Source organism: Marmota monax, unplaced genomic scaffold (genome assembly GCF_021218885.2).
Source record: "Marmota monax isolate L192 unplaced genomic scaffold, Marmota_monax_Labrador192_F-V1.1 WCK01_AAM20220418_F8-fsc00068, whole genome shotgun sequence".
Classification (NCBI taxonomy): domain Eukaryota; kingdom Metazoa; phylum Chordata; class Mammalia; order Rodentia; family Sciuridae; genus Marmota; species Marmota monax.
The window spans coordinates 6,388,771-6,412,964 of NW_026692352.1; the positions used below are offsets into that span (position 1 = coordinate 6,388,771).

General features: G+C 57.6%; 1 protein-coding gene across 2 annotated transcripts; it reads right to left on the minus strand.

Moving 5' to 3' along the window:
• Positions 1 to 3,218: 3,218 nt before the first annotated feature.
• Wnt11 (Wnt family member 11) lies at positions 3,219 to 23,339 on the minus strand. Of its 2 annotated transcripts, none has more exons than XM_046442010.2 (6): positions 23,031 to 23,339; positions 19,237 to 19,419; positions 12,875 to 13,110; positions 10,669 to 10,946; positions 7,722 to 8,014; positions 3,219 to 4,005 (listed from the first exon to the last, which is right to left on the minus strand). In XM_046442010.2, exons 2-6 carry the CDS (start codon positions 19,317 to 19,319, stop codon positions 3,831 to 3,833), a joined length of 1,065 nt encoding a protein of 354 aa, XP_046297966.1. In that variant the 5' UTR covers positions 19,320 to 19,419; positions 23,031 to 23,339; the 3' UTR covers positions 3,219 to 3,830. The 2 variants fall into 2 exon arrangements, with proteins under 2 accessions (XP_046297966.1, XP_046297967.1); XM_046442011.2 differs by lacking the exon at positions 23,031 to 23,339 and adding an exon at positions 21,215 to 22,496.
• Positions 23,340 to 24,194: the final 855 nt, after the last annotated feature.

A 24,194-nucleotide genomic window follows, 5' to 3' on the forward strand; every position in this document is an offset into this window, starting at 1 on the left:
TGCCGCCTGGTTTCTCCGATCCTGATCCCAGCCAGCCCCCCAGCCTCCCCCGCTGCTCAGCCTCAGTGCAGCTGGTGCAGTCCTGGCCAGGTGCTTCCATCTCCCAACCTCAGGGAGCCTGGCCGGGAGCGCTGCCCCTTACACACTGGACACATGGAATATGGCCTGGGCAGGGAGTCCCGACATGACAATCAAGAGCTGTGGCGCCCACCCGTCAGTCCCTGGGCGTGGCCTGTACAGGGCTTCCAGTGCCAGGTTTGAGGATTTTATTCTAAAAGTCTCGGGCACCAAGATTTTATTCTCATAAATCTCTGAACACAGTGGCTCCTGAGCTGCTGGAGGCCTGAGACCCAGCAGCCTCTGGGGCCTGTCACTCACACTGGAGGAGGCCCCTGCCTCACCTGCTCAGAACCCAGCCTGCCAGAAGGAGCACCATCCAGGGACCTACTCCCACATCCTCTTGATTTCCTAGCCCCTGGCCAGTCAGAAAGGTGCAGGGCTTTGTCAGAGGTCCAGGACTGGCCAGTGGCAGGTACACAAGACCCATTAGTCAGGGACCCACTGGGTCTACTGTCCTGTGCCTCGAGGGCTCCCCTGCTGGCCAACTGGAGAAGGGACACAGCTCGGCTGTGAACTTTCCAGGGGCCTGGGGCAAGCCACCTGACCCTCAGGGCCTAGTTTCCTCCTGTCAGAGGGTCCTCTCCCACCTGGGGAGAGGCTGCCATAAAAATTACTTGGGACAATGTGTTTGGAACAAGACACAGGAGGTACCCAATAAATATTAGCATTCATGTTACCTGTTCACCCTTTCTGAGGCATTCTGGTTCCTTCTGTTTTCCCCATTTGCTTGGTTAAAGTCCAAAGGACACCCCAAATTCAACATTTTTATTCTTTTTTTTTTTCAGGGCTGAAACCGAACTCAGCGCCTTACACGTGCTAGGCAAGCGCTCTGCTACTGAGCTTAATCCCCAACCCAGCAAATCCAACATTTTTGAGGCATGTTTTGTACTCAGCTCCCAGGGCTTAATGGGTGCATGGTGCTTGTCCCAGTTCATGAGGTGGCCCAAGACAGTCGGGGAGGCAGATACAGACACAACCCAGGCCCCTACGACACCCTGGCTCAGCTCAGCCTTAGAGGAGCCCAGAGGCTGTGGGCGTCCAGGAGAAGCCCCTGGTCCAGACTGATGGTGATCAGGGAGGGGTTCCTGCAGAAGGGGCATCCTGGGCCTTGCAGGAGGAGAAGGCGTGGGCTGGTCACTGGAGGATGAGGACCATGGCTGCATTAAAGGTTTTAAGGATGGTGGGAATGGAGGAAGAAAGATCACTGGGGAAGGCTTTGGGAAGAGTGCTCCAAAAGAGGGTTCCAAGAGGGTCATTCCTGGTCTCCAAGGGACCCACAGATGCCCAGAGGCAGGCTTCTGAGCAGGCTGATTCCAGCATTTCCCTAGTGGTAAGCGAGCTTCTCTGCTTGCGGCTGGAGCAGAGGGAGCGCCTGTAGCTGGAAGGCTCCCTGGGATTGGGGGATGGGCTCGGGTGCCAGGCCAGGGGACTGGGCATTGATTTTGTGGGCCATGGGGTCAATGAACCCTTGGCTTGGAGAAGAGCATACTCCAGGGTAGTGGAGGGAGAGGGCCTAGCAGGGACTACACCCTGGAATGCTCCCAACTCATCCCCTACCCCTTATCAGCTCTGTGACTGCAGGAAAGGCCCTTCCCGTCTCTGATTTCCACATCTGCAAAGCAGACTGAGAGGAGACCAGAAGACTTATCTGAGGTTCCTTCCAGCCTGGGAGTCTACGATTCAGGCCACGCCCACTGCAAGCTTTCACCTTTTGGAGGATGCCATCAAAGTTCTCCCTCCCCCCACTCTGTTCATGGTCCAGCCCCTGGGGGTTCATCAATGCCATTCCACCCCCAGGAATCCCTACTTCACCTCACAACCCTTGCTCAGTTTCTGAGGTACCCCTCTACCCCAGTCCTGCTAGCTGGTATCTCAGTCTTTACCTCGCTCTGGAGAGGACAGAGCCCACCCCTCAGTGTCCATGTGTGAGGGCCACTCAGAGAAATTGTTTAGAACATTCTTGTATATTCTTTGCCCTGAATGGTCTCCTCACAGGCAGAGCAGGATACCAGTGATTAATTACTGTTCCCATTTAGATGCACCTGTCATGGGCTGGGTCCCCAAGAATGTTCCCTTGCTCATTACTTGCTTCTCAGTTCTGCCCACATGCAGGAAATGATGCTAGACAGAAAGCTATATGCCCACAGCCATCCTGCTCCCCTGGGGACCCTGTCAGGACCCCCACCTGTTTCCTGCCACCTCCCTGGCTGTTCTATCTCTGCCCCTATTCCTTCTCTACCTCTCTGTCCCAGAAGCACCCCAGGCCTGGGCCTGGTTCCCAGGCTTCCCTAGCCCACCCAGTCCCTTACAGATGACACCCAAATGTGCCTCCAGCACTGGCGTCTTCCCAGAACTCCAGCCCCCAGTGTCTACCCAACTCCTCAGAATTTCCACATGGAACCTAACTGACATCTCCATCCCCATGTGTCCAAATCTGAGTCCCAGTCCTCTCCTCTCTCCACCTCTGCCTTGCAATTGACCCCTCTGTCCTTCCAAATGCTCCCACCCCTCCCCTGGCAGTCCTTCTTGAACCTCCTCCTTGGACCTCCTTCCCAGCCCTCTCCCCCATGAAAAAGAGAACAAATTCTGTTGGCTCCACTGCCAAAACGGAATGGGAACCCAGCCCCCCTCATCATGTCCACCAGCCTGGTCCAGGCCCAGGGCTGGGCCCTTTCCCAACCTCCAAGCTTGATCACCACCAGTCCTGTTTTACAAGTGGGGAAACTGAGGTAGGGCTCTTCCCCAGGATCACACAGAAAACCCACTTGGGCTAGCGGAACCAGGTCTGCCACTTCCCTGAGGTCCGCAGCTCCCTGGTGGAGTTTTCTCTTACAGCTGGCTTAGCAGGTCGGACCACATGGAGGAGCGGGCTGTGCGCCTGCGTGTGTGTCCCTGAGGAACAAAGAGCTGCCAGCTGGGTTTATGTTTCAAGACGTCTGTCCCCGCCCTTGACCAAGAGATCCTAGAGGGAAACTGGGGCCAGGGCCGAGTGTGGGGGGAACAAGGGGGAGCTGGGACATCAATCGGACGCCGCCCTGCCTGGAAACCGGAGAGTCCTCCCCGCCAGCCCCAGGATCACTTGAGGAGGCCAGAAACTGCAGGGGCGGGCTGGGGCTTGCTCAGCATTTATTCCATACAGCTGTTTAAAAAGCTTGTTTAAAATATAATCATTATATATATATATATTTATATATATAAAATATATAAAGAGGAACTGAGGTGAGCCACCCCAAAGAAAAAGCTATGTTTTATAAATATTTCTGTAGCTCCCACATCCCAAAGGAGGAAGAAGAAAAAAAAAAAAACCCGAAAAACATTTACAACCCAATCTAGTGGTTCCATGTGGTGGGCCGAGGGCCCCGCAGAACATTCCCAAAGGCTGATCTTCGTGGCCCCGAAAGGTCAAGTCCACACAGTCTCACCAGCCTCTTACCCTGGCTGCTTGGACCAGTCTGGAAGGCAGCGCGACACTCCAGGGCCTGGGGCTGCCAGGTTATTTTTAATCTTGTCGGTTCCTTTGATGTCTCGGCCCTCCTTCCAGAGTGACCAGGCCTTCTGTTCCTGGTGGCTTCCAAGTGGAGGCAAAACACAAGCCGCCTCCCGCGCCTGGCATCTGGAATTCGCATGGGAAAAGTCCAGGGGGTGCCTCCAGGCCCCGCCCGGCTGAGGGTCCCGAGGAGTCCGCGCTCCTGCTGGGCGAGGGCGTGGCCTCACTTGCAGACGTAGCGCTCCACGGTGCGCTCGCAGCTGTGGCAGGTGACGTAGCAGCACCAGTGATACTTGCAGCGGCACCGCTCTACCACGCGGTCCGTGTAGGGGTTGTAGCCACGGCCACAGCACATGAGGTCGCAGCTGTCACTGCCGTTGGACGTCTTGTTGCACTGCCTGGGGGGTGGGAACACGAGGTCAGTGAGTGCTCCGTGGGTCGCCCCCAGGGCAACACCTGCAAGCCTCCCCAAGGCCGCGGTTCTCAGCCCCTCTTGATCTCTGGGGAATCTGAAGTAATCCTCTTGCCTAGGGTATGTCTAATCCCCTCTATTTCCATTACCAAAATGATGGGGCTGTTTTGTTTCCTGGGAGGTGTCTCTGTTTCTTCTACTTCTAAATACCGAAAGGCTCCCCGCACCAGTCTAATCGTCCTAACTTCACATTGAAATATATTATAATAGATGTGAGAGTCAAATTTACTTTCAGAATCTCAGGACAAATTCTGAAACACCTAAAATGGCCTTGGAGGAGAGGTGAAGTGAGTTTGGCACACTGTGGAGGGAGAGAGGCTGCTGGCACTCGACTCCTAGGTGTCAGCCGTGTCCCTCCAGAATTTTAACTTTCTGGAGGCCTGCAATGTCCTTGGTTGGAGGATGCTGTTGCCCCCATTATCCAGAGAATGCAGGCTCACCAAAGGGCAGAGGCCTAGGACTCCCACTTGGGTCTATGGACAAGCAGGGCTTACGTTCTTTCTGGCACCAGAGCCACTGCTCATGTCTCTCCCCTAAGACCCATGGCTCATTACTGTAGGATGAGGAGCCACCAAAGTTTCCTCTGAAGTGCACACACCCTTCTGCTGCTATCAGCTCCATCTAGTCAAGAGACATCTGTTCAGATGGTCTCCTCTAGCCAGGCTGAGGCTGGAGAGGGAATATTTTATGGGAACAGAGCAGCAGGAATCTGGGCACCAGGCAGAAACAAAAGGCTCCCACAGCCATGTGGACAGAGGCATCCCAGAATGCCCAAGGTGGCAAGCCCTAGAGATGACTGAGGCATCTCATCTCTCCTGGGTGCTCCATGGTGCTGGGGATTGAACCCAGGGGCACTCTATCACTGAGCTACATCCCCTTTTATATTTAATTTTATGTTGAGATAGGGTCTTGCTAACTTGTGATCCTCCTGCCTCAGCCTCCCAAGTCACTGGGATTCCAGATGTGCGTCACTGTATCCAGCTAACCAATCCTCATCTTTATGGATGAGGAAACTACAGCAGAGTATGAAGAGGGGACTTGCCCAAGGTCCCACAGGTTGAGCACAGGCTCTGCAAGAGTTCAGGAGACAGGAGGGTCATCTAGGCTAACCCACATGAGATGAGCAGGCATCTAACCGGCAGAGGAGGGGAAGGGTGTTGGATAGAGGGAGCAGCCCAGGCAAAAGCAAAGAGCATGTGTCAGAATAGCGAGAGAACAGGTAGAAGGGTAGGGCTGGAGGCAGGAAGGCCAGGAGGATGCTGGCCTGAACTGGGCAGGGCCTTGGAGTGAGAGAGGGCTTGCGGGAGGGGACACCCTGGAGAGTCAGCAGGTGACTCAAATATGGAGCTGGGGGCAGGAGGCAGGCATGTGATCTTCATGCCTGGAAGATCACATGCCTTAGAGCCAGGCAGACCTGGGTTCCAATACCAGCTCTGCTCTTCACTGGCTGTGTGATTTAAGTCACTTAACCCTTATTTAGTCACTCAACACCCATAAGTCCCCTTATCCCTATCCAGCAGGTCTCTGGTTAACCACTCTACCCTCTGGAATAGGAAGGGGACAGGGTTTCTTTTTATTCCTTGACTGTTGACATGAAATTGTGCCTGGGAGTGGGAGTTGGGAAGGTGGTGCCGTGGGGCTGGGGAAGATCCTCGGGGACGCCTGGTAGTGGTGGCACAGGCTGTGGGGGGAGGGCAGGTTTCTGGGTGCAGGCCTCTGAAAGAATCATGAGAGGGCTGTGGTTTGGAATGCTGGCAGCAGGTGAGGCCTCAGTTTCCCCAGCTCAGATATGAGGAGCTGCAAGGCATTCTCCACAAGGGAGCTGGCTCCAGAGTGCACAGGCCGCACTGCCACCAAGGCCTGGTCATGCAGCCCCTGCTCCCAAGGCCCCAGCCCCTAACCACACCTCCTCCTCCAAGAAGTCTTCTAGAAGCCCAGGCCAGGTCAGGGCCCCTCTGGGATCCCCTTGCTCCTGGACACCTGAGGACTCTCCCCACTTCCCAGGTAGGTGAACCACAGCTGACCTGAGATGCTAAGCCTGTTGGCACAGAGACACTGGGGGCTGTTTGTTACTACAGCAAAAGCCAACCAGCACCAGGGCCTGCGAGGGCCATGGGGGAATGCCTGCAAGCCGGTGTGCTAAGAGAGCAGGCATGGTGCTGGTCCGTGGGCCTCCCAACAGTGGTGGGAGAGGGGCAGAAAGGAGAGAGACTGTCAGCCCAGCACAGAGGAGATGCTGGGAAGTGAGACTGGAGCTCCATCTGGTTCAGGAAGATGAGCCTGAACCTCAGATCAGTACAGGCGCCAGGCTCATCCAGCTGGGAAGCTGTGGCTTTTCCCAACCCACACAAAGCCACTCACAGGTCCAAGGAGACCCTCTCTTCACTCTGGGGTCTTCAGTGGACTTTGTTTAGCCCCTCTGTGTTCTAGAACCTTCCTCCCTCTCCTTGCCCCCTCACACCCGCCCTGCAGCCTCAGCCCAGACTCTCGCTCCTTCCTGTCTCCCTGGCCTGACCCATTTCATCTCCACTCAGCCCAACCCCTCAATCTGGCCTCCAGATGGGGCCTGGGCCTCCTCACAGAGCCTGCTGCCCTGGCCTGTGGGGACAGAGCCCCCAAGCCACCCCCCCTCCTGGAGACAGGAACGTGGGCCGCGGAGGAAGCAGATGCTGGCTGGGCACCAACTATGTGCCAGACGCGTTCCCAGACACCCGCTCTCAGTTCAATATTCCTCTAACCCCGCTGAACACCAGTTTTGTGGAATGCTATTAGGGGCTCCTTAATAAAAGAGTTCCCCAGCCAAGCACCTCTGGGAAACACTGCCTTAATCCAATCCTTCACTGGGGCTTCCTCAGGCCCGTCAATATGTCCTTGTGCCTTGTGCATGGCCAAGGAGAGCTTCCCAGACATATGGGACCTGGGCGGGACCTGGGCCTCCTCACAGAGCCTGCTGCCCTGGCCTGACCAGGGAGCTCTTTCTGTCCCCGTAGCTCAAGACTAGCTTTCTCTCCACAAGGTGCTCACCTGGATCCTCACCAGTCCTGTCTCACAGCAGGTCTTCAGCCACCCCGGCCCCTCCCTCTCTCCTGTCCTGAGCTCCCTGTGGCAGCTGTGATTGACCAGCTATGGGGGACCCCAGCCCCAGCTCTAAAACTGGGAGGACATGGGAGAAGATGGGACTGGGGGAGGGCTTGCACATGTCAGGGGGCACAGGGTCATCCCTCTATAGAAGGCAGGCAGACCACACTGTCCCCCAGTTCCCCAGACTGGTTGGGTGGCCCAGCTGACCCCTGTGCCCACCTCCCTGGTGCCTCTCAGCTGATCACATCCCTTATCCTTCACCAGGTTACTTGACAAACATTTATTGAGCACCTGTTTTTCTGTTGGAAAGCCTTTCTCCTCTCTCGGTCATTGTCTCTGGCCATCTAGGGGAGAGGCGGCCGGGGGTCTCATGCCAGCCTCCACTGCCCACTTCCGGCCCTCCCAGAAGTGCTGCAGCGACCCTTGGATCTCTCATCTCCACTCAGCATTCCTGGGGCCTCCCCCTCTGCTGGGCAGGGGCTCCACTCCCCGGGTGCCAGTGGAGCCCCACCGTGTGTGACCCAAGCCGAGTGCAGTGACCGCGGGGTGACCTGCCCTTACCTGTCCTGTGTGCCGTGGGAGCCCACCTTCTCGTTCTTCATGCAGAAGTCGGGCGAGCTCTGCAGATAGACGAGTTCTGAGTCCTTCACAGGCCGGATATCCAGGTCCTTGGGCACCAGGTGCTTGCGGGTGCCCATGGGTCGGTGAACTACCTTGGTGGCTGACAGGTAGCGGGTCTTGAGGTCAGCGGCCACGTCCCGCAGCTCCTGCAGCCCCTTCCAGCAGGTGCGGATGGAGCAGGAGCCAGACACCCCATGGCACTTACACTTCGTTTCCAAAGAGGCGCGTAGAGCCTGCAGACAGGGGGGACGTCGGGCTGGGCGGCCGGAGCCCCCTCCCTGGCCTGCCCAGGACCCTTGCCCCCCAGCATGTGGCTGGGCATTCTCACGAGACTCATGCCCAATGGCCTCCAAGGATGGACTGTTCGGCTCTAAAGCTTGGAGGTCTGTGAGTTGTGGTCCAACCCAGAGGTAGGAGGACAGCTGGGAGGGGCAGGAAAAGAGTAGCATTTGCAGGGACAACAGATGCCACTTATTAAGCACCTACTGTATACCAAGCATTCTAACACATGATACAGGTGAATCACCATCACAGCCCATCTAGGAGGTACCATTATCTCCCCCACTTTAAAGAGGCAATGAAGGCTCGGAGAGGTGAAGGTTCATGCCCAAGTTTGCACAGATAGAAAAATCATGAAGCTGGGATTTGAACCCAGGTTTGAGGGTGATTCCAAAAGCTGTGGGCTTTAATTGTTCCATGCCTTTTCTCTCCCACAAAACTTGGGCTTGCTAAATGCTTGCTGGGGAGGGGGAGGATAAAAAAGAAAGAATGGAAGGAAGGGAGTTGGGGAGGGATGGCGAGGAAGAGAGGGAGGGAGAAGAGGCAGGGCGAGTGCTGGGGCACCTCCTCCCCATCAGCCCTGGGCCAGCCGCGGCTCTCCACTGCCAGTGCTTCTGCCCGGAAGACCCTTAGCAAGCATGGCACCCCTCAGCGTCACTGCTCTGTCTTTTTCCATGCAAAGCAGGAACGCCATTTCTACCTCGCAGAGTGCCCTGGGATTCAGTGAGGTGATAGGTAATAAAGGGTTTGTGAATTTTGAAAATAACAACCCTGTGGAAAGTGGGAGGCTTGGGCCTGGAGGCTCAGGAAGACTCTAGACCTGGCTTCAGGCTCAATGCAGCCCCACCTTCTCCCTGGGCCTCAGTTTCCCCATTTGTGTTTGAGGGGCAGGAGTTTGGTGCCATCTAAGGGCCTATGTGTGTGTGTGTGGTACCAGGGATTGAACTCAGGGGCACTCAATCACTGAGCCACATCCCCAGCCCTTTTTTATATTTTATTTAGGGACAGGGTGTCACTGAGTTGCTTAGGGCCTCACTAAGTTGCTGAGGCTGGCTTTGAACTCGTGATCCTCCTGCCTCAGCCTCCTAAGCCACTAGGATCACAGATATGTGCCACCATGCTTGGCTAAGGGCCTTTTTATTCAGCTTTTTAACCCCCTTTTATTTTCACAGGACTCAAACCCCTACCTGGGCCTGGCCTCCCACCTGCCCTGTGCAAAGATCTACAAGGGTCACCTCCTGCATCGGAGAGATGGGGAAACTAAGGCACCAAATGGGCATGGAATTGCCTAAAATCACTCAGTAGCTAGGGAGGGAGCTGTTTCAAGTTCCTAGAGCTCCTTCTCCCTCATGAGTGGCAGAATGTGGGGACTGAGGGAGTCCATTTTGGATGTAAAATCTGGAATTTGCTGAGCAGAACCTGAGGAGGGCACGGGGTTAAACAGCACAGCAGGCTTCGGCCTGGAGTCCTCAGAAGGTAAGGCAGACTCGGCCACCCCGTGCCAGTGCCAACCTGTGGCATTTACAATGTCATTCACTGCACTGGCAGGGAGGGGTTGGGGGTACTATGACCGGGTGGCAGGAGGCCTGGGGCTGGCCCTGGGGTGGGGTCTCCATGGATAGGTGCAGGTCAGCAAAGCTGGGAGGCAGGACACAGACTCCCATACAAGCTCTGGGATTTGGCCTCAGTTTCCCAGATTGGGCAAGGATGGCCTGTACATTCTAGAAACCTCACATGAGGGAGACCTTTGAGAGGCACTGAAGCCTCTGGTCATGGAGTCCCACAAACTTGGGCTCCATTGCGCCTTGTGTCCTTGGCTGGGCCACCTAGGTAGATTCTTTCTGCCTCACCTGGCATCTCTGAACCGCGGGGCTAAGGGGCATGTGAGACGCCATCTGTACATGACTCTGGCTGAGGAGCCCCTGCCCGTCTGGGGCCTCTTCCCATCTGTACAAAGGGGAGAACAGCTGCTGCCCCGAGTGGTTTATGGACCAGAGAAAAGAAAATCAAGCATCTGTCGCAGGGTTTGGACCATGGATTGGTGTGAAATGTGCTTGTTTGTTTTAATTTTTTTGAAACTAAAAAGGTCCGTTGGTTCACTTGTGCTATTTTTTGTGCTATTAGATGAGGAACTAATGAAAAATTGATGATGATAGATGTTGGGGTGTGTTTTAGAGGCTGGGGTCAGCTTGGCTAGGGCTCCCTGTCCAATCCAAGGAGATGACTCCTTAGCCTAAGTTTCCATGGTTCCTGGTCCCTCCCAGGGCTGTGGAGCAAGGCACAGGGGGGCTGAGCACCCACGCACCATTTTATAGATGGGAACAATTGAGGCCAGAGAGGAAGTGACTGTCCAGCATCACCTCAGCCATTCAGAGCTCGTGACTCCCAGCTCAGGGCTCCTTCTGCTGGGACAAGCCAGATCCGGTGGACCTGGGGAGGAGGGACCAGCCAAGCCCCAAGCAGCTGGCTGGAGAGGGAAGAGCTGAGGGAGGTTGCAGGTGCGTCAGGTGTGGGCAGTCAGGGCCCGTCCCCCGCCCCCCTCCAGGGGCACACCGACGGCCTTCTCTGGCCAATGGCACAAGCACACCATCCGGGGGTGGGTGGTTACCTGTCTCCCCACTTCACTGTTGTGTAGACGCATCAGTTTATTGGCTTGGGATCCTGTTTTTTTCACCTTCATAGGAGCATCGGAAAACTTGGCTCCCATGAGGAGCCCGTAGCTGAGGTTGTCCGCACATCCTCCCCAGCGGTTCCCAGGCCCGGGTGGCTCACCTGGGACGGGGCCGCAGGAGCAGCCGGGCAGGTCGCCAGAGGTGCAGGCCCGGGCGATGGCGTGGCTGATGGCGGCCGCCGACAGCGCATACACGAAGGCCGACTCCCGGGTCCCTGTGGGGTGAGAAGTGCAAGGTCACTTGGGGCAGGTGGTCCAGGGATAGAACCGGACCCAGGTCTGAGACCCTCCTGCATCACCCCCACCCCACTGAGGGGTCAGACAGGGACAGGGTGGTGTAGATGGAGGATGGCACTAAGGCCATCAGTTTGTCAGTCTTATCCCACAGGTGTCCCCCAGCTGGCTGGCGCGCTCCCCTCAGTCCCTGCACACCCACAGCTCACCCCACTCACATCCTACCAGGACCCCTTCACTCTAGAGAAGCAAAGGCCAGGCCCTGAGATCCTCAAGGCACTCAGAGCCTGATGGGACAGGTGAGTGCGCAGAGAGCCTGCTGCAGGTTGAATCACGTCCCCAAAAAAGGACATGTTCAAGTCCTGCCTCCTAGCACCTGTGTGACCTTATTTAGAAATAGGGTCTTTGCAGATGGCACCGAGCTAAGATGAAGTCGGACCACATCAAAGACCTTGAATCAGTGGCCGGTGCCCTTAGAGGAGAGGGGATTTGGGATCCATGACACACAGGGAGAATGCCAGGAGGGGACTCCTTCCTATGAGGTGTGGTGGCCCATAGCCCCCTCTGCGCCCGGGAGGAAGGGCTGAAGAACGTGGCAGATGGGGACTGTCATGCTGCAGCTGCAGGGATGCCTGCAGCCACCAGAAGCTGGGAACAGGCAAGGAAGGAGCTTTCCCAGGGGCCCGCAGAGGAAGCAGACCCTGCCAAGGACTCCATTTCAGACTTCCAGGCTCCGGAACTGGGAGAGGGTACATTTTGGTTGTTTGAAGCCAGCCAGTCTGTAGCACACCGTCACAGCAGCCCAGGAAACTAATCCGGGCAGAGGCAAGGCGCCTTGGCTGGACACTGTCCCCCGGGTCCGAGCCCTGCTCCATCTCTTAACTGGCAGGCACTTCCCCTTCGGGAGCCTCAGTTTCCTTAGCCACCGAGTATAGAGATATACCCCCGGCAGGCCCGTGCTGGCCTCCAGATAACTGGGGAGGAAGGAAGGAGGCCGCATCGAGTGCTACACAAACAGGAGCTGTCACTGCTTAGGATCCACAAGGGGAGTTATTATCACACAGTGGAGAGATAAGACCCACTTGGGCGTTTCTGTCTGTCAAAAGTCTCTCTGTCATAGCCAGGTCCCCAACACCCGCCTCTTCCAGGAAGCCTGCTTCACAGATGTCCTGTCCCTAACCCCCACATGCACCTGCAAGACCCTCAATTTCCATCAGCTGAGCCTGGCACCTGGGTGCACGCCTGTAATTCCAGCAGCTTGGGAGGCTGAGGCAGGAGGATCAGGAGGTTCAAAGCCAGCCTCAGCAACTTAGTGAGGCCCTAAGCAACTCAGTGAGGCCCTGTCTCAAAAAAAAAATACAAAAAAAGGGGGGGGGGGGATGTGGCTCAGTGGTTAAATTCAATCCCCAGTACTCCTCACCCCCACAAAAAAAATTTCCATCAGTTGGTCTAGGATTGCCTGGGGCACACCTGCTACCTGAGGGTGGGCTCTAGGCCTCCTCACTGATATAGTCCCTGGCTGACCTTCAGGACCATGGGAACGACCTTGGGGCATGCTGTGAGCCTCCTGCTTCCTCCGCCCATGCTGAGGGGTGCGTGTGTACCTGTAAAGTCTCAGGCTCCCTGCACTGGCGTGTCACTCGCCAGTGTTCACTCACTCGCTGGCTCACGCCTGAATGCCCGTACCTATGAATGACTCATGCACCCATCGGCCTGCCCAGCCGTGCCTGCGTCCGTGCCGGTCCGTCATCCACCGATCCACTCATCCATCCACGAGCCTGTGAATCCACCCATCCGTGAATCCACCCACCTATCCAAACACACCTAGATTCACGCCTGAATTCACTCATATCCCCACCCCACCCCCCACCCCCCCACCCCCGCGTGCTGTCGGCAGCCCCCGCCCTACCTCTCTCCAGGTCAAGCAGGTAGTTGGGGGCGAGCTCAATGGAGGAACAGTTCCAGCGCATGTCGGCGAAGGCCCTGCGGCAGGCCTTGGTGACCTCGCGGGCGGCGCGCACGATGGTATGCATGAGCTCCAGGTTGCTGCGGCACAGCTGGACCTGTGCAGACACCAGGCCCTCCAGCTGCTTGCAGTGCTGCGTCTGGTTCAGCGCCAGGGCGGCCGGTGTCTTGGACAGCGCCCTGCACACCGCCGAAAACGACCCAAGGAAGAAAGACAGGGCTGTGAGGGGCCCTGTTGCCGCCGCTGGCCCTGCCAGCTCAGCTTTCCCCTCAGTGACTGGAGCTTTTCTTGGAGGGAGCCAGGAAAACCAGAGGTAAAGAGCCACGGATGGAGCAGCAGTTCCCCCTCCCACTCGGTGTGACCTTGGGCACATCCTTTGCCACCTCTGGACCTAAAGCCCTAACCATAACATAGGATCACAACCCCAACCCACCTGAGCCACATGACAATTGTACCAGCACTAAAAGGGTTTGCACCTCACAAAGCCCTCTCATCCCTTGCCATCCGGAGTTCTCACGCAGCTGTGAATGATTTCTCTTTACTCAACATTCATTCAGCACATGTGCCAAAAACTGTGCTAACTACTAGATTATTATAATCATAATAATTACATATACTATTAATTGAGCATTTACTATATGCCCAGGATGAGTTAGGAGCTCTTTATCTTTTCATTTAATTACTGAACCCATTTGCTATGTCGAGAGGCCTGTAGCCAGGCAAAAGATTTGGACCCTTTCCCCAGATAAAATCAGCAAGCTGTCCACGAGGATGTTGGGGTGGGGGTGCAGGCGGCTAACAGGATTCCAGAGCCCTACAGAATGAGAGAATGCGCTTGGACGAGGAGGGAAGACTTCCAGGCAGAGGAAGAGGCAAGATCAAAGGCGCAGAGTGGCCCCAAGCCATGAGCAGGGACATGTTGATGTGTTTGGACAGCAGCGTCAGCACCAGTGGTCCACAGAGCCTTGTCAGACAGGGCTTCCTGACCTAACTGGACCAGTTCCAGGCTGCCTAGGCCTCGCCTTCTTGGGGTGCCTGTTGTCTAAACCCCCAAAGCCCTGACTGGGAGGGCTCTGACTGCGCACGCCAACGCCAACGCCTCTGTGGGCTCTTGGTTGTTCATAGCCCCTCCAGCTCCTCCCAGCGTCGGCTGTCCGTTTCCCAGTGAACAGAGCTCTCACTCCTTGGCTCAGGGATCATCCTGGACCAGATTATCACATATGAGGACAGAGGCCCAGCCAGTGGTGGAGCTTCCCGGCATCCCCCTGTGAGTCCCGTCTTCCCTCCTCAGCAGGCCCAGGCCCTCAGGGATGCGTGGGCCTCCTTCCTGGGCACCCTGCTCTGCACAGCTGGCCCGAGCCTCCCTGCTCTTGCTCTTGCCAGTTTGTTCCTTTACTTTGAGCCTGTTTTCTCAGTTTTAAAATGGGAAGGATTGCATGAGTGACAGCAAATCAAACATGTGGCCTAATGGCAGGCGCACAGTGCGAGCTCATGCAGCGTGGGCTGCCGTCCATTCCCTGGGCTCCTGCTCCAGCCAAGAAGTGGGGTGAGGGCTGATCCTGTCTCAGTGCAGGCAGTGCCTGAGTGCTGGGTGCCACAGCTCCAAAGGAGGGGAGCTCTGAGCTCCCAGGACCTGATGCTCATTGCCTGGGGCCCTGAGGACCCTGGCAGCCACTTTGGGTCTTAACTTCCATCTATGAAGTCATCAAGCAAGAGCCTCCCCAGCTAGCAGTGAGCAAGGTCCTATGAGGGAGGCCCCAGGGACCCACTGGCTGGGACAGGAGCAGCTGGCCACAGTCTGCGGGGGAGGCTTCACCCCTGGAAGCACCAGGGGGAGGCAGCAGACTCCATAGCAGAGGAGGCCCGCAGTCCTCTGGTAATTAGTGGTAATGACCGTTTCTAACTAAATCCCCCTTGGGGAGGTAATCAAGGACTAAGGCAGGAGGCGGGGGAGTCACTGTGTGGAAGTCTCCCCAGGCTTGCCTCCCTCCGCAGACCCCTAATTGGAAACATTTTGGTTTATCTAGGGGTGGGGCGTGGGGGAGAGGGTGGAAGAAAGGACAGGAGGGAACAGAGAGTTCACCCGGAGGCCTGTGCCAGGGTTCTACAGGGGTGGCGGTGGGCAGCAGGCTTCTCTCACTCAGGATTCAGGGGTCTGCTGGGACTGGCTCTGACAGAGGCTTGGTTCAAACCCTGGCTCAGTCACCACCTACCACGTGACCCTGCATGTTGCTACCCTTCTCCCAGCCCCATAGAACACATCCATAGTGTTCTATGCCCAGGACTGACACAGGCTCTGATGGCGGGGACATTTTAGGGTGACACAAGCTGGGCAAATGGCTTCACCTCTCCCCCATCGCCTGAGCCATGTACTCCCTCTCCTTTCTGCTACACCAGCTCATCTCTGCGCCTGGGTGGTCCTTCCCCCTCCGCCTCCTGCAGGGACAAGGCATCTGCCCAGCTTCCTCCAGTCTCCCCAGTGCCCACCCTGCCCAGCCTATCACTGAGTGGTCTTCCTGAGGTTGTCAGCAGCCCTACCTTCACCTCCCTAAGGTAAGGCCACCTTGCAAGAAGGGCCTCCATCCCTCTTGCCCAGGCACAGGGGCAGGCCATATGATGAGATCTTAGCCAAAGACCTACGGTCAGGCTTCGGGAGCCCCAGGGTCTCTGCCATTCTGCAGTCCATTCTTTATCAGATGCTTCGGTCACAGCTGTGGGCTCATGAGGCCTCAGAAGGGTCCCTACCAGCACACCCAGAATGTGGCCTGGAAGCTCCTGCTTCCCCCATAGAGAGATGGGATGAGGTCAACAGTCAGTGGCAGAGGCATCCTCAGGATAAGGAGGACCTTGGGTAGGGCTTTGGGTGGACATTAGGGGACCACAAATTTTGACCCAGTGGTTCTGCCTCTGTGGATCTGTTGACCCAGGGGTGGGAAAGCGATGGAGTCTGAGGAGCTGGGGACTCTAACCCACCTGCCCAGCACCTTGGGCTTTCCTGGACTACACCTCATTCTGATGCTCACAGGCAGGGAGGGTGGAGCAAGAGCTGGGCTTCTGTCTAGCCCCCTGGGTGGGCTTGGAGAACTCTTCCATCTGTGACAAGCAAGACTCCTCAGTTAGGCCCTAGGTTTAGGAACCGGGCTCCTCAGAAATGCTCCTCCTTCTCCAGCCACACCAGGCAGGGGACTGCAGCTGCCAGCCCAGGAAGAAGCCCCCAGGCCACATGGCAAGAGTCCTCCTATTCCTCCTAAGAATTTGTCCCAGGGCTTCACAGTCAAGAGGGACCAGGCCAGCTCCCTTCCTCCACTGTGTACCTGTGGTAACTAAGGGTGGTGAAGGCCTGGAACTTGCAGATGGAGCCCTACCTAGAGGAGACCTCCTAGACCTCAGAAGCTCCCTGCCCTGGCCCCACACGTACTGACCTCTCTGTGTCCCATCCTGCAAGGAAGCCCCAACAGCCTCCATCAGATTTGACAATCGAAAAGCTAAAGGGCAGTGCCAGTTCCCAGGGTGCAAGTGGGAAAACTGAGGCCCAGAGAAGGGCAGGGCTTGCCCAGCCTGTGCACGATTGTACAGACCAAGCTGGAACCCAGGCCTCCCAGGGCCAGACGGGGGCTCCTCCCCTGCATGGCAGAGCTGGGGAGCTGAGGCTCTGAGAGGCTGAAGGGTTGCCTGGGGCTACGTTGGTAGAATGAGCCCAAGCTGAGACTCCCTCCTTCCACTTCACTTTGCAGCAGCTATGGCCCTTCTAGAGTTTCTTGGGACTCTTCCTTAAGAGGCCCCACCCCTGTGTGAGTGGCAGGCTCAGGGCAGCACAGGGAGGGCCTGTCTTCTCATGGGGCAATCCCACAGGTAATGGGACCACCCTCAGCCCTCCCTCACCCAGACAACCAAAGGGGTGGGTGCCCAGACCTCCCCCCAATACTTGCTGGTCTGGGGATCTCCAAGCACTTGACTTGAGAGGTAAGTTATAGGAGGGTCTCCAGGAAGCAGGTGCTTCCATCCTGACTACCACCCCACCTGCTCAGGCAGGTGAGCCCACCAGGTGAGCGTCCCAAGTTACTCAGCCACATCTGGTTTCAGATTCTGTGTCAAATGTCCCTTTCATCTATAAGTCACTTTCCAAAGCCCAGGGCAGCACTGCCCCAGGATTGCCCCAGGACAGCTGATCCTCCTGGATGAGTCCCCAGCATCCTGCTCCCACTGTACCACTGTGCTGGGGTTTCCCTACAGACACCCTGAACCAGCTGTGTGACCTTGCGTGAGTTATTTACCCTCTCTCTACCTTAATCTCCTTGTTTGTAAAAATGGTAGGGATGAAATTATCACCTGCCACATAGGAGCATTCACGAATTAAATGACCACAGCTCTTGGAGCCATATCCGGGGCACTTACTAGCAGGTGCTCATGGTTCCTGGTCTCTCCCAGCTTCCCTGAGGCAGGGTCCTGCCTCCTGCTATGCTCCTGCTATTCCTCCATCTGGGACACTGGCTTGGCCTTCCATCTCTGCCCATCAGAATCCTCCGTGTCTTTCCAAGCCCAACTGCAATTACCTCCCTTGGGTGGAACTGACCACTTCTCCTCTGGGATCCTATGCTCCCTCCCAGGACAGCTCACAGCCCACCTTGCATTTTCACATGTCCCTCCCCACCAAGAGGCTGGGAGCTTCTTGAAGGCAGACACTGAGTGGGTAGCGCATGGGCTACACAGTGCAGATAGCGTGGGTGTCGGGCTGAGCCAGCTACCTGTCCTGCCATATGCCAGCTTGGGGGCCTGTGTGAATCACGCACTTCTCAGAGCTTCACTCCTGCCACCATAGGGCCTGGATGTTAGCAGCGCCCCTGTGTCTCCCTGTGAACTACAAATGTCACCTAAGCCCAGTCAGTTCCAGGTCTCTGATGCTCTTTGTGCCCTCAGCAAATCTTTCCCTTCCCCAGGACCTCATTTCCTTATCCGTAAAGTGGGCGAGGGTGAGGGGGTTTCCCTCAATGACTGGGGTTCCTGCCCACAGGAAGAATCCTGGTGCCTACGGCCAGAGGAAGGTGGTGGTTTCTCAAAGTTCCTGAGGGGCAGCTGGGAGGAGCCTATGCCCCAGGGAGGGGAGACCACCTGCCCAGGCCTCTCCTTACAAACAGGAAGCACCAGAAGACAGGACTCCCCTCTTGAGTCATCAATTAATTGATAACTCAGTTCCAGAAGGGGCAGGGCCCATGACCTCCAGACTGTTTGCTGGCGGCCCAACCGCTATCTCCCTGTGTTCCAGTTAATCCCCAAGCCCTCCTAGGGGCCCCTCCCCAGCCCCCATAATCTGTTCCCTGCTGTTTTATCTGCTTGGTTCGCTGCCGCTGCCCCTGCCCCAACTCCAGACCTGTGTCCTGTCCTGGACCTTCCCACCCTGGGAGTCTCCTCCACCATCATACTCTCCTCCCCACTGTGCCCTGCCTAACTATCTGCATGGAGCTCTGCAGTGGCAAGGGGGCAAGCCCTGGAAAATCTCCCCAGCGTCCCAAGTGTGTGACCCCACCAGGTGGCTTCCCCACCTCTGGGCCCCCACACCCCAGCACCGGTCTCTTCTAGGACACTTGGACACTTGTGGAGTTATTTACGGCCTGGGCTTATCTCTCCCAACCCAGAGGGCAGCTCCTCCAGCAAGGGGCCGGGTTTCACTTCTCTCTCCGCACCCATCTCTGTCCCTTGCGCTGCCCACGGAGAGGAGACCTGACCGTCTCCTATGGCCCCCTGATATTCATACCCAAAGGAACCCCTGCACATGTGCACAGCCGCTGACAGCTCAGAGGTCCTCCCGGAGCCTCTTTTCCCATGGAATCTAAGTGAGCTGAGTCTCCCCTCCTCTGAGGGAGGAAGACACTGAGGCTCTCAGAGGTAGAATGACACTTCCCCAAGGTCACCTAGGCGGAGAGGTCAAGAATGTCGTTGTGAACCCCCAGCTAGGGTCAACAGCCTGAGAAGGGAGATGATCTAGAGCTGGCCCCCTTGAGCGAGTGCGCCCCTCGACAAGGATGTCTTGCGGAGGTGTGTGACAGACACCTCGGTGGCTTTTGCGCAAACATCAGCGGGCCAGGACGGGACAATTCCATTGCCCGCTGCGAAAGCCCTTGGAAAGGACGGCATTTTGCAGAGGAGGAAATCGAGGCTAAAGAAGAATGAATTCCTCACGAACCCCAAGTCATCTTGGACTCCCGGGTCTTGGCAAACTCGACCAATCCAGGAGACCCCTTTAGGCCCTCCCCTGCCCAAAACTCCCGCCCCGGGCCCGTCGGCGTGGAGGCGAGGTCCCTACTTACAGCCACTTGATGCCATAGCACACGCCGGTCTGGAGTGCCAAGGCGAAGAGCAGAGCCTCGCAGACCTGCGGCCGCGCCCTCATCGTCGCGCCGCGGGCACGCCCGGGGGTCGCACCCTGCAGAAGCCGCGCCGAAGTCCCGCCGCCTGCACGGCCACCGCCGCGGGTCCTGCGCGCACGCCGCCTGCAGTCGGGGAGAGGAGAGCGAGGCGGCGGGTTAAGGCGGCGCGCGGACGGGGAGGCGTTTTATTCAAATTACAAAGGAGGGGTCGGACCCGGGGAGGCCAAGCGCGCGGCCGGAGTCCTCTCCCGCCCGGCACGGCCCCGGGACCCGCCAGAGTCTGGCTCGAATTAGGTGCGGCCAGAGCGCGGCCGAGGGCGTGTCCACCTAGCGCAGCGCCGGCCGCCCAGGAAGGGCAGGAGGCTACAGAACCAGAGTCGCTGGGAGAGACCAGGCGCAGTGACAGCGAGAGGGAGAGACAGACTCAGAGAAGGAGGCTGAAAGCTGCAGAGGCAGAGGGAGAAACTGGACAGACCTACAGACCCAGGGACGGAAACAAGAGGGGTCCCGGCTGGAGACAGCAGCTTCGGCGCCTGGGATCCGGGTTCTTATCTCCGAACTATTGATTAGTAGCTTAATTATGACCTTGGCGATTCTCCTGAACCCTTCTGTAAACTGGGGTGATTTGGGCACAGTTCACTTTTTATAAGGAACGTTCTCCTAACATGATAGCCTTTGCTCCTCTCGGCAGCCCATCTCACAGATGAGAAAACTGAGGCCACGAGATGTGAAACAGGCTGTTCCAGTGAGCCGTCTGTACTCGGTGTTCTGTTCTCAGGTCTACCGGTGTCCGGTGAGATCAAGCGAGTGAGAAGTCAGGAAATGGGGGCTTGCTCCGGGCCATCTGTTTCTGTCTGGGAAGGGGAGGATGAGGAATGGGATGGCAAAGTTCTTTATAAAACAATAATGAACCAGGGTCTGGAATCTCCGAGTTCCTATTTGGTGGATCCACTTTGGAGGGCAAGAGAGAGTGAGGTGCGTGGCCAGGCTCCAGGCGGGGCCACGCGGCCTTGGCAGAGCCGGGTAGCTCGCCGAGCCGGCACGATGCTGCCTCACACCGCCAGGCGGCGTCCCAGGTCCGCGCAGCTGCTGCCACCCCGCCCGCTCACAATCCGCAGAGCTGCTTTCTGCGGCTTTCTCCCCCTCTTCATTCTCACCTCATTAACTGCCTTCCCAGCTTCTCCCAAATTTACCAACACCTGGCGTTCGCCTGGAGTCCTACACAGCCCCAGCAGCCCCTTTCCCCTCCGAGGAGCAGAGACAAAGGGATTCCTTTCTAAAGGAATTGCAGAGTTAGAAAAAGGAGGAGCCCGACTGGGGGTGGGGGGTCGCTAGAAGAGAAAGAGTTCTCGTCTGGCACGGTGAGCTTGGGCAAAGCCTCAAACACTTCCAGCCTCAGTTTCCCTTTCTGTAAAATCAAGGGACCGAACTTCACACATCTGCTGAGGTCTTTTCAACCTCCCAATCCTCTTTTGAGTCTTTGAGCCTCCCTCTGCCGGTTTCCATTATTACGTATACTTGTGTAGTATGTGCTAGTACATGTGTGCCATAAGCAAGCAAAGAGAGAGGAGGGGGGGGGGAGGCAAGGAGAAAACTCCAAATTACTTTTTTTCCTCCTCTACAGAGTCCCCCAGCTAAGCGCCCAGCACAGTGGCGCTCGGTGACAGCAGGGTTATGGGTGTAGCTGAACCCCTCCTTCCACCTAGTCTACATCCGAATCCTTTGTCTTACTAGTCCTGGAAGTTTACCGCACTCCTCAGAACGAGAAAAATATCTGCTGATTGGGGGAGGGGATCAAAATTCCAGTCACTGTCTCTCCTCTCCGCCCCCTGAAGTGTGGGCTCTCCCCCACGGCGCCCAGCATAACTGGGTGGGGAGGGTCCAAGGGCTGCACAAGGAAGAAGGCGCGCAGACTTACAGCGGAGGATCAGTGTCCAGCCCAACTCTCCTAGGGAGAGGAGAGACCGCCCAGGTCACACGGTGCACCGGGACCTAGGCCTGCAGCAACTCTCTGCTCTTTCCGAGTGGCTCCGACAGTTCCAGGTTTCCTCCGGCGCTCCACCTCGTCTCTGGTGGAGGAAGTTTTTGACCTGGGCCTCTGGGTCCTGACGGATATTCCCGTCCGGTGTAAGAATCTCCAGGACAGCCACACGGGCCGCTGGGTCACCCTCAACCTAAGCCCTGCGGGTCAGAGCGCACTCGCCTCTCGGAGTCCCCGGCCCGCCAGGGGGCGCTAAGCCGGGGTTCAAGGTGGGATCTATTAACTGTCTCCCCAGCGGTGAGACTTTGGGCAATTCCCCTCCTCTTCCTGGGTCCGGGTGTCCTCGTCTGAGGGTGAGATGACATGTGGAATGAGTCCCCTCTCCGTTCCGGTCTTTCTATAAGACATCTACATGCCTTGGTCAGTCCTGACCACTTGCTTCAGGCCTTGCGCGGAGCCTCGTTAGGGGCCAGGCGCGTAGTAGTGCGCTCGCGTTAAAGTGCAGTGTCTGCAGAGACAGAGGTCCTTTCCTCCCTCCTCCTGGAGAATAGGTCCAAGCTACCCAACCTGCAGCAGGTGGAGAAGGGGACCGCCACGGCTGTGCACACGCTGGACACCGTGAGCGTAGTGCCGACAACAGGTGGTCATGTCTCTTGCCGTGGAGGACTTTGGAAACCTCGCCTCTAGGGCAGCCTACGCTCTGAGCTTAAGGAGGCGAGGATTTGCATAGCCTCCCTTACCCCGACACGCCGGTGCTGGGCCCGGAGCGAGCGCCGCGACCAGGGGCAGTGTCCACGCTGCACGGAAGGTCCGCACTGGCGGGTCCAGCCTCGGGTAGTGCAGCCCTCAAAGTGGACCGGGTGAGCCACGGCTTCAAGGTTACCTGGAGAAGTGTAGCGAGGCAGCAACCGCCACCGGGCTTTTACCCCAGTCCCGAGTCTTTCGGGATATGTCTGCTCAGCTGCGGCCGCTGCGCAGCGTCACCGCGGAGATCCGGTGTTTTGGAAGTGGAAGAGGAGGGTGGGGAGCTTGGGATCCCTACCCTGGAGCTCAACTTTGCGTACCCTAGGTCCATGAGGGACCGGGAGACACCGCAGCGCCGGGTATGGGGGTTGTGGCGGGAGGTGTAGGCTCCTGAGCGAACTCAGCCAGATGTTGGGGTGGCTCCAGATGTGCCGCGGGGCAGGGGTCAGGTCTCTCCTCCTCCCCAACCCCCATCCTGGAACTCAGGTCTGTAAACAAACTCGGTTTTTGCCTTACCCCTGTTGCCTTTGGAAGTTCTCAAAACAAGGCATCCGTCCCCCATCCTCCAATTTGGTAGGAGCTGCCGAATTTCTCTGCCTTTTGCTACCCTCTCCCGCCTCGCACACACACTCCCTTTGCCGAGGGATCCAAGTCCCCCATCCCCGGGATGGCTCGGGCATGACCTCATCAGCGGGCTGACTAGAAGGGAGGGGGTCGAGTCCCGGAGTCGGGGACAGGGCCAGGAAAGGTCCGTGAGGGCCCTAGGAACTGCGCAGCCCACCCCATCCCGCAACCACTCTCAAGTCAGGTACCGAAGCTGCGCTGCGCAAGCGGAATTCCTAGGACTGCCGCAGAAGAGAGGTACGGAGGACATGCTGTGCTTGCCCGGGAATGGGTGCCCAAGGAGGTCGTGGCGGGTGCTAGAAGAGCGGTCCCCTCGGACTCGGGCGCCCCCAGCCTTAGCGGATCCCCGCTGAGTGTCTGCCGGCTGCCCACAACCACTGCTCACCTCTCAGGGCGCTCTCCGTGCGCGCCCTGCGTGCCCCGCTGTCCAGATGGGTCTCGAGCGGCGAGCGCGGCCCCTAGTGGACCCGAACGCACTTCGGCAGAGCGAGCAGCGAGGACGCCCTCACTGTGGAGCGGCTGGAGAAGAATCCCGAGGATACCCGCAAACGGAGATCGGCTTGCGTGCAGCACGAACCGTGGCGCGGAGCCGAGCTGCTTTCCGCTGGGCTCAGCGCCTGGGCCCTGCACTCATCTGCTCGCTGGAGCTCTCCCCTTCGCCGGGCGCGATCTGCAGCGCCGGCCGCCCCAAACTGCTTTATAAGGCGCGGGCAGCCGCTTTGATCCGCCCACGTCAGCGCGCCGAACCCCACCGGGTGGCTCCGGCGGCGCGCTGGGGGCGGGGGCGGGATCCCTGCGGATGCTTGGGACTCGCCGCGCCGCCGGCGGCTCGAAAAGACTTCGCAGCCCGTTGAGGTACAAAAGGGGTCTTGCTCATCACAGCTAGTGTTTACTAAGCGCGACAGCTGCGTGCCTACTGAGTGCCAGCCGAGCGCCGGGCCCAGGTAAGGCCCATCTCCAATCCTCGCAGAAACCCGGCAAAGGAACTTCGACCCGCCAGACAAAGTCCATCTTAGGTCCCAGTCTGGAACGCCAGCATCACTAGGGTGCTCATCTCGCAGCTTGGCTGCTGATGACGTCCGCGGTCTTGAGACTCTGGCTGGTGTCCAGGTCCTGGTCTCTCGCGGGGCCATCTCTTTAGGCCTCTGGAACCAGTTAAATGATCCTGCCCTCCCAGGAGAAAAGAGGCGCCATGACTCTGCTCTGCAAGGGTGTTTTAAACCTTAGGCTTCATTCCTGGCTTCTGTCTGGGAATCCCAGCTGCTGGGGCAACTGTTGGGGAGTCTTCTGGGCGCATTCCCCATAGTGGGTCCCAGCTGAGGACCGAGTTTCAGAAGGTAAACGATACTATAGAAGACTTCCTATGAAGCTAGCCCAGCTGGGGGTTGGAGTCACTTTCTCCTTCCCTTGGCCTCCCCTGGCCTGGCCTGTAGATAACTCTAACTTCTCCAACGTCCCCTCCTCAGTGATTCTAGCTGCCCCTTGGGTGCTGTGGTGCCATCCTCTTCTGTCTTCTCCTCCTTCTAGGGGCTCCAATCGCAGAATGTGC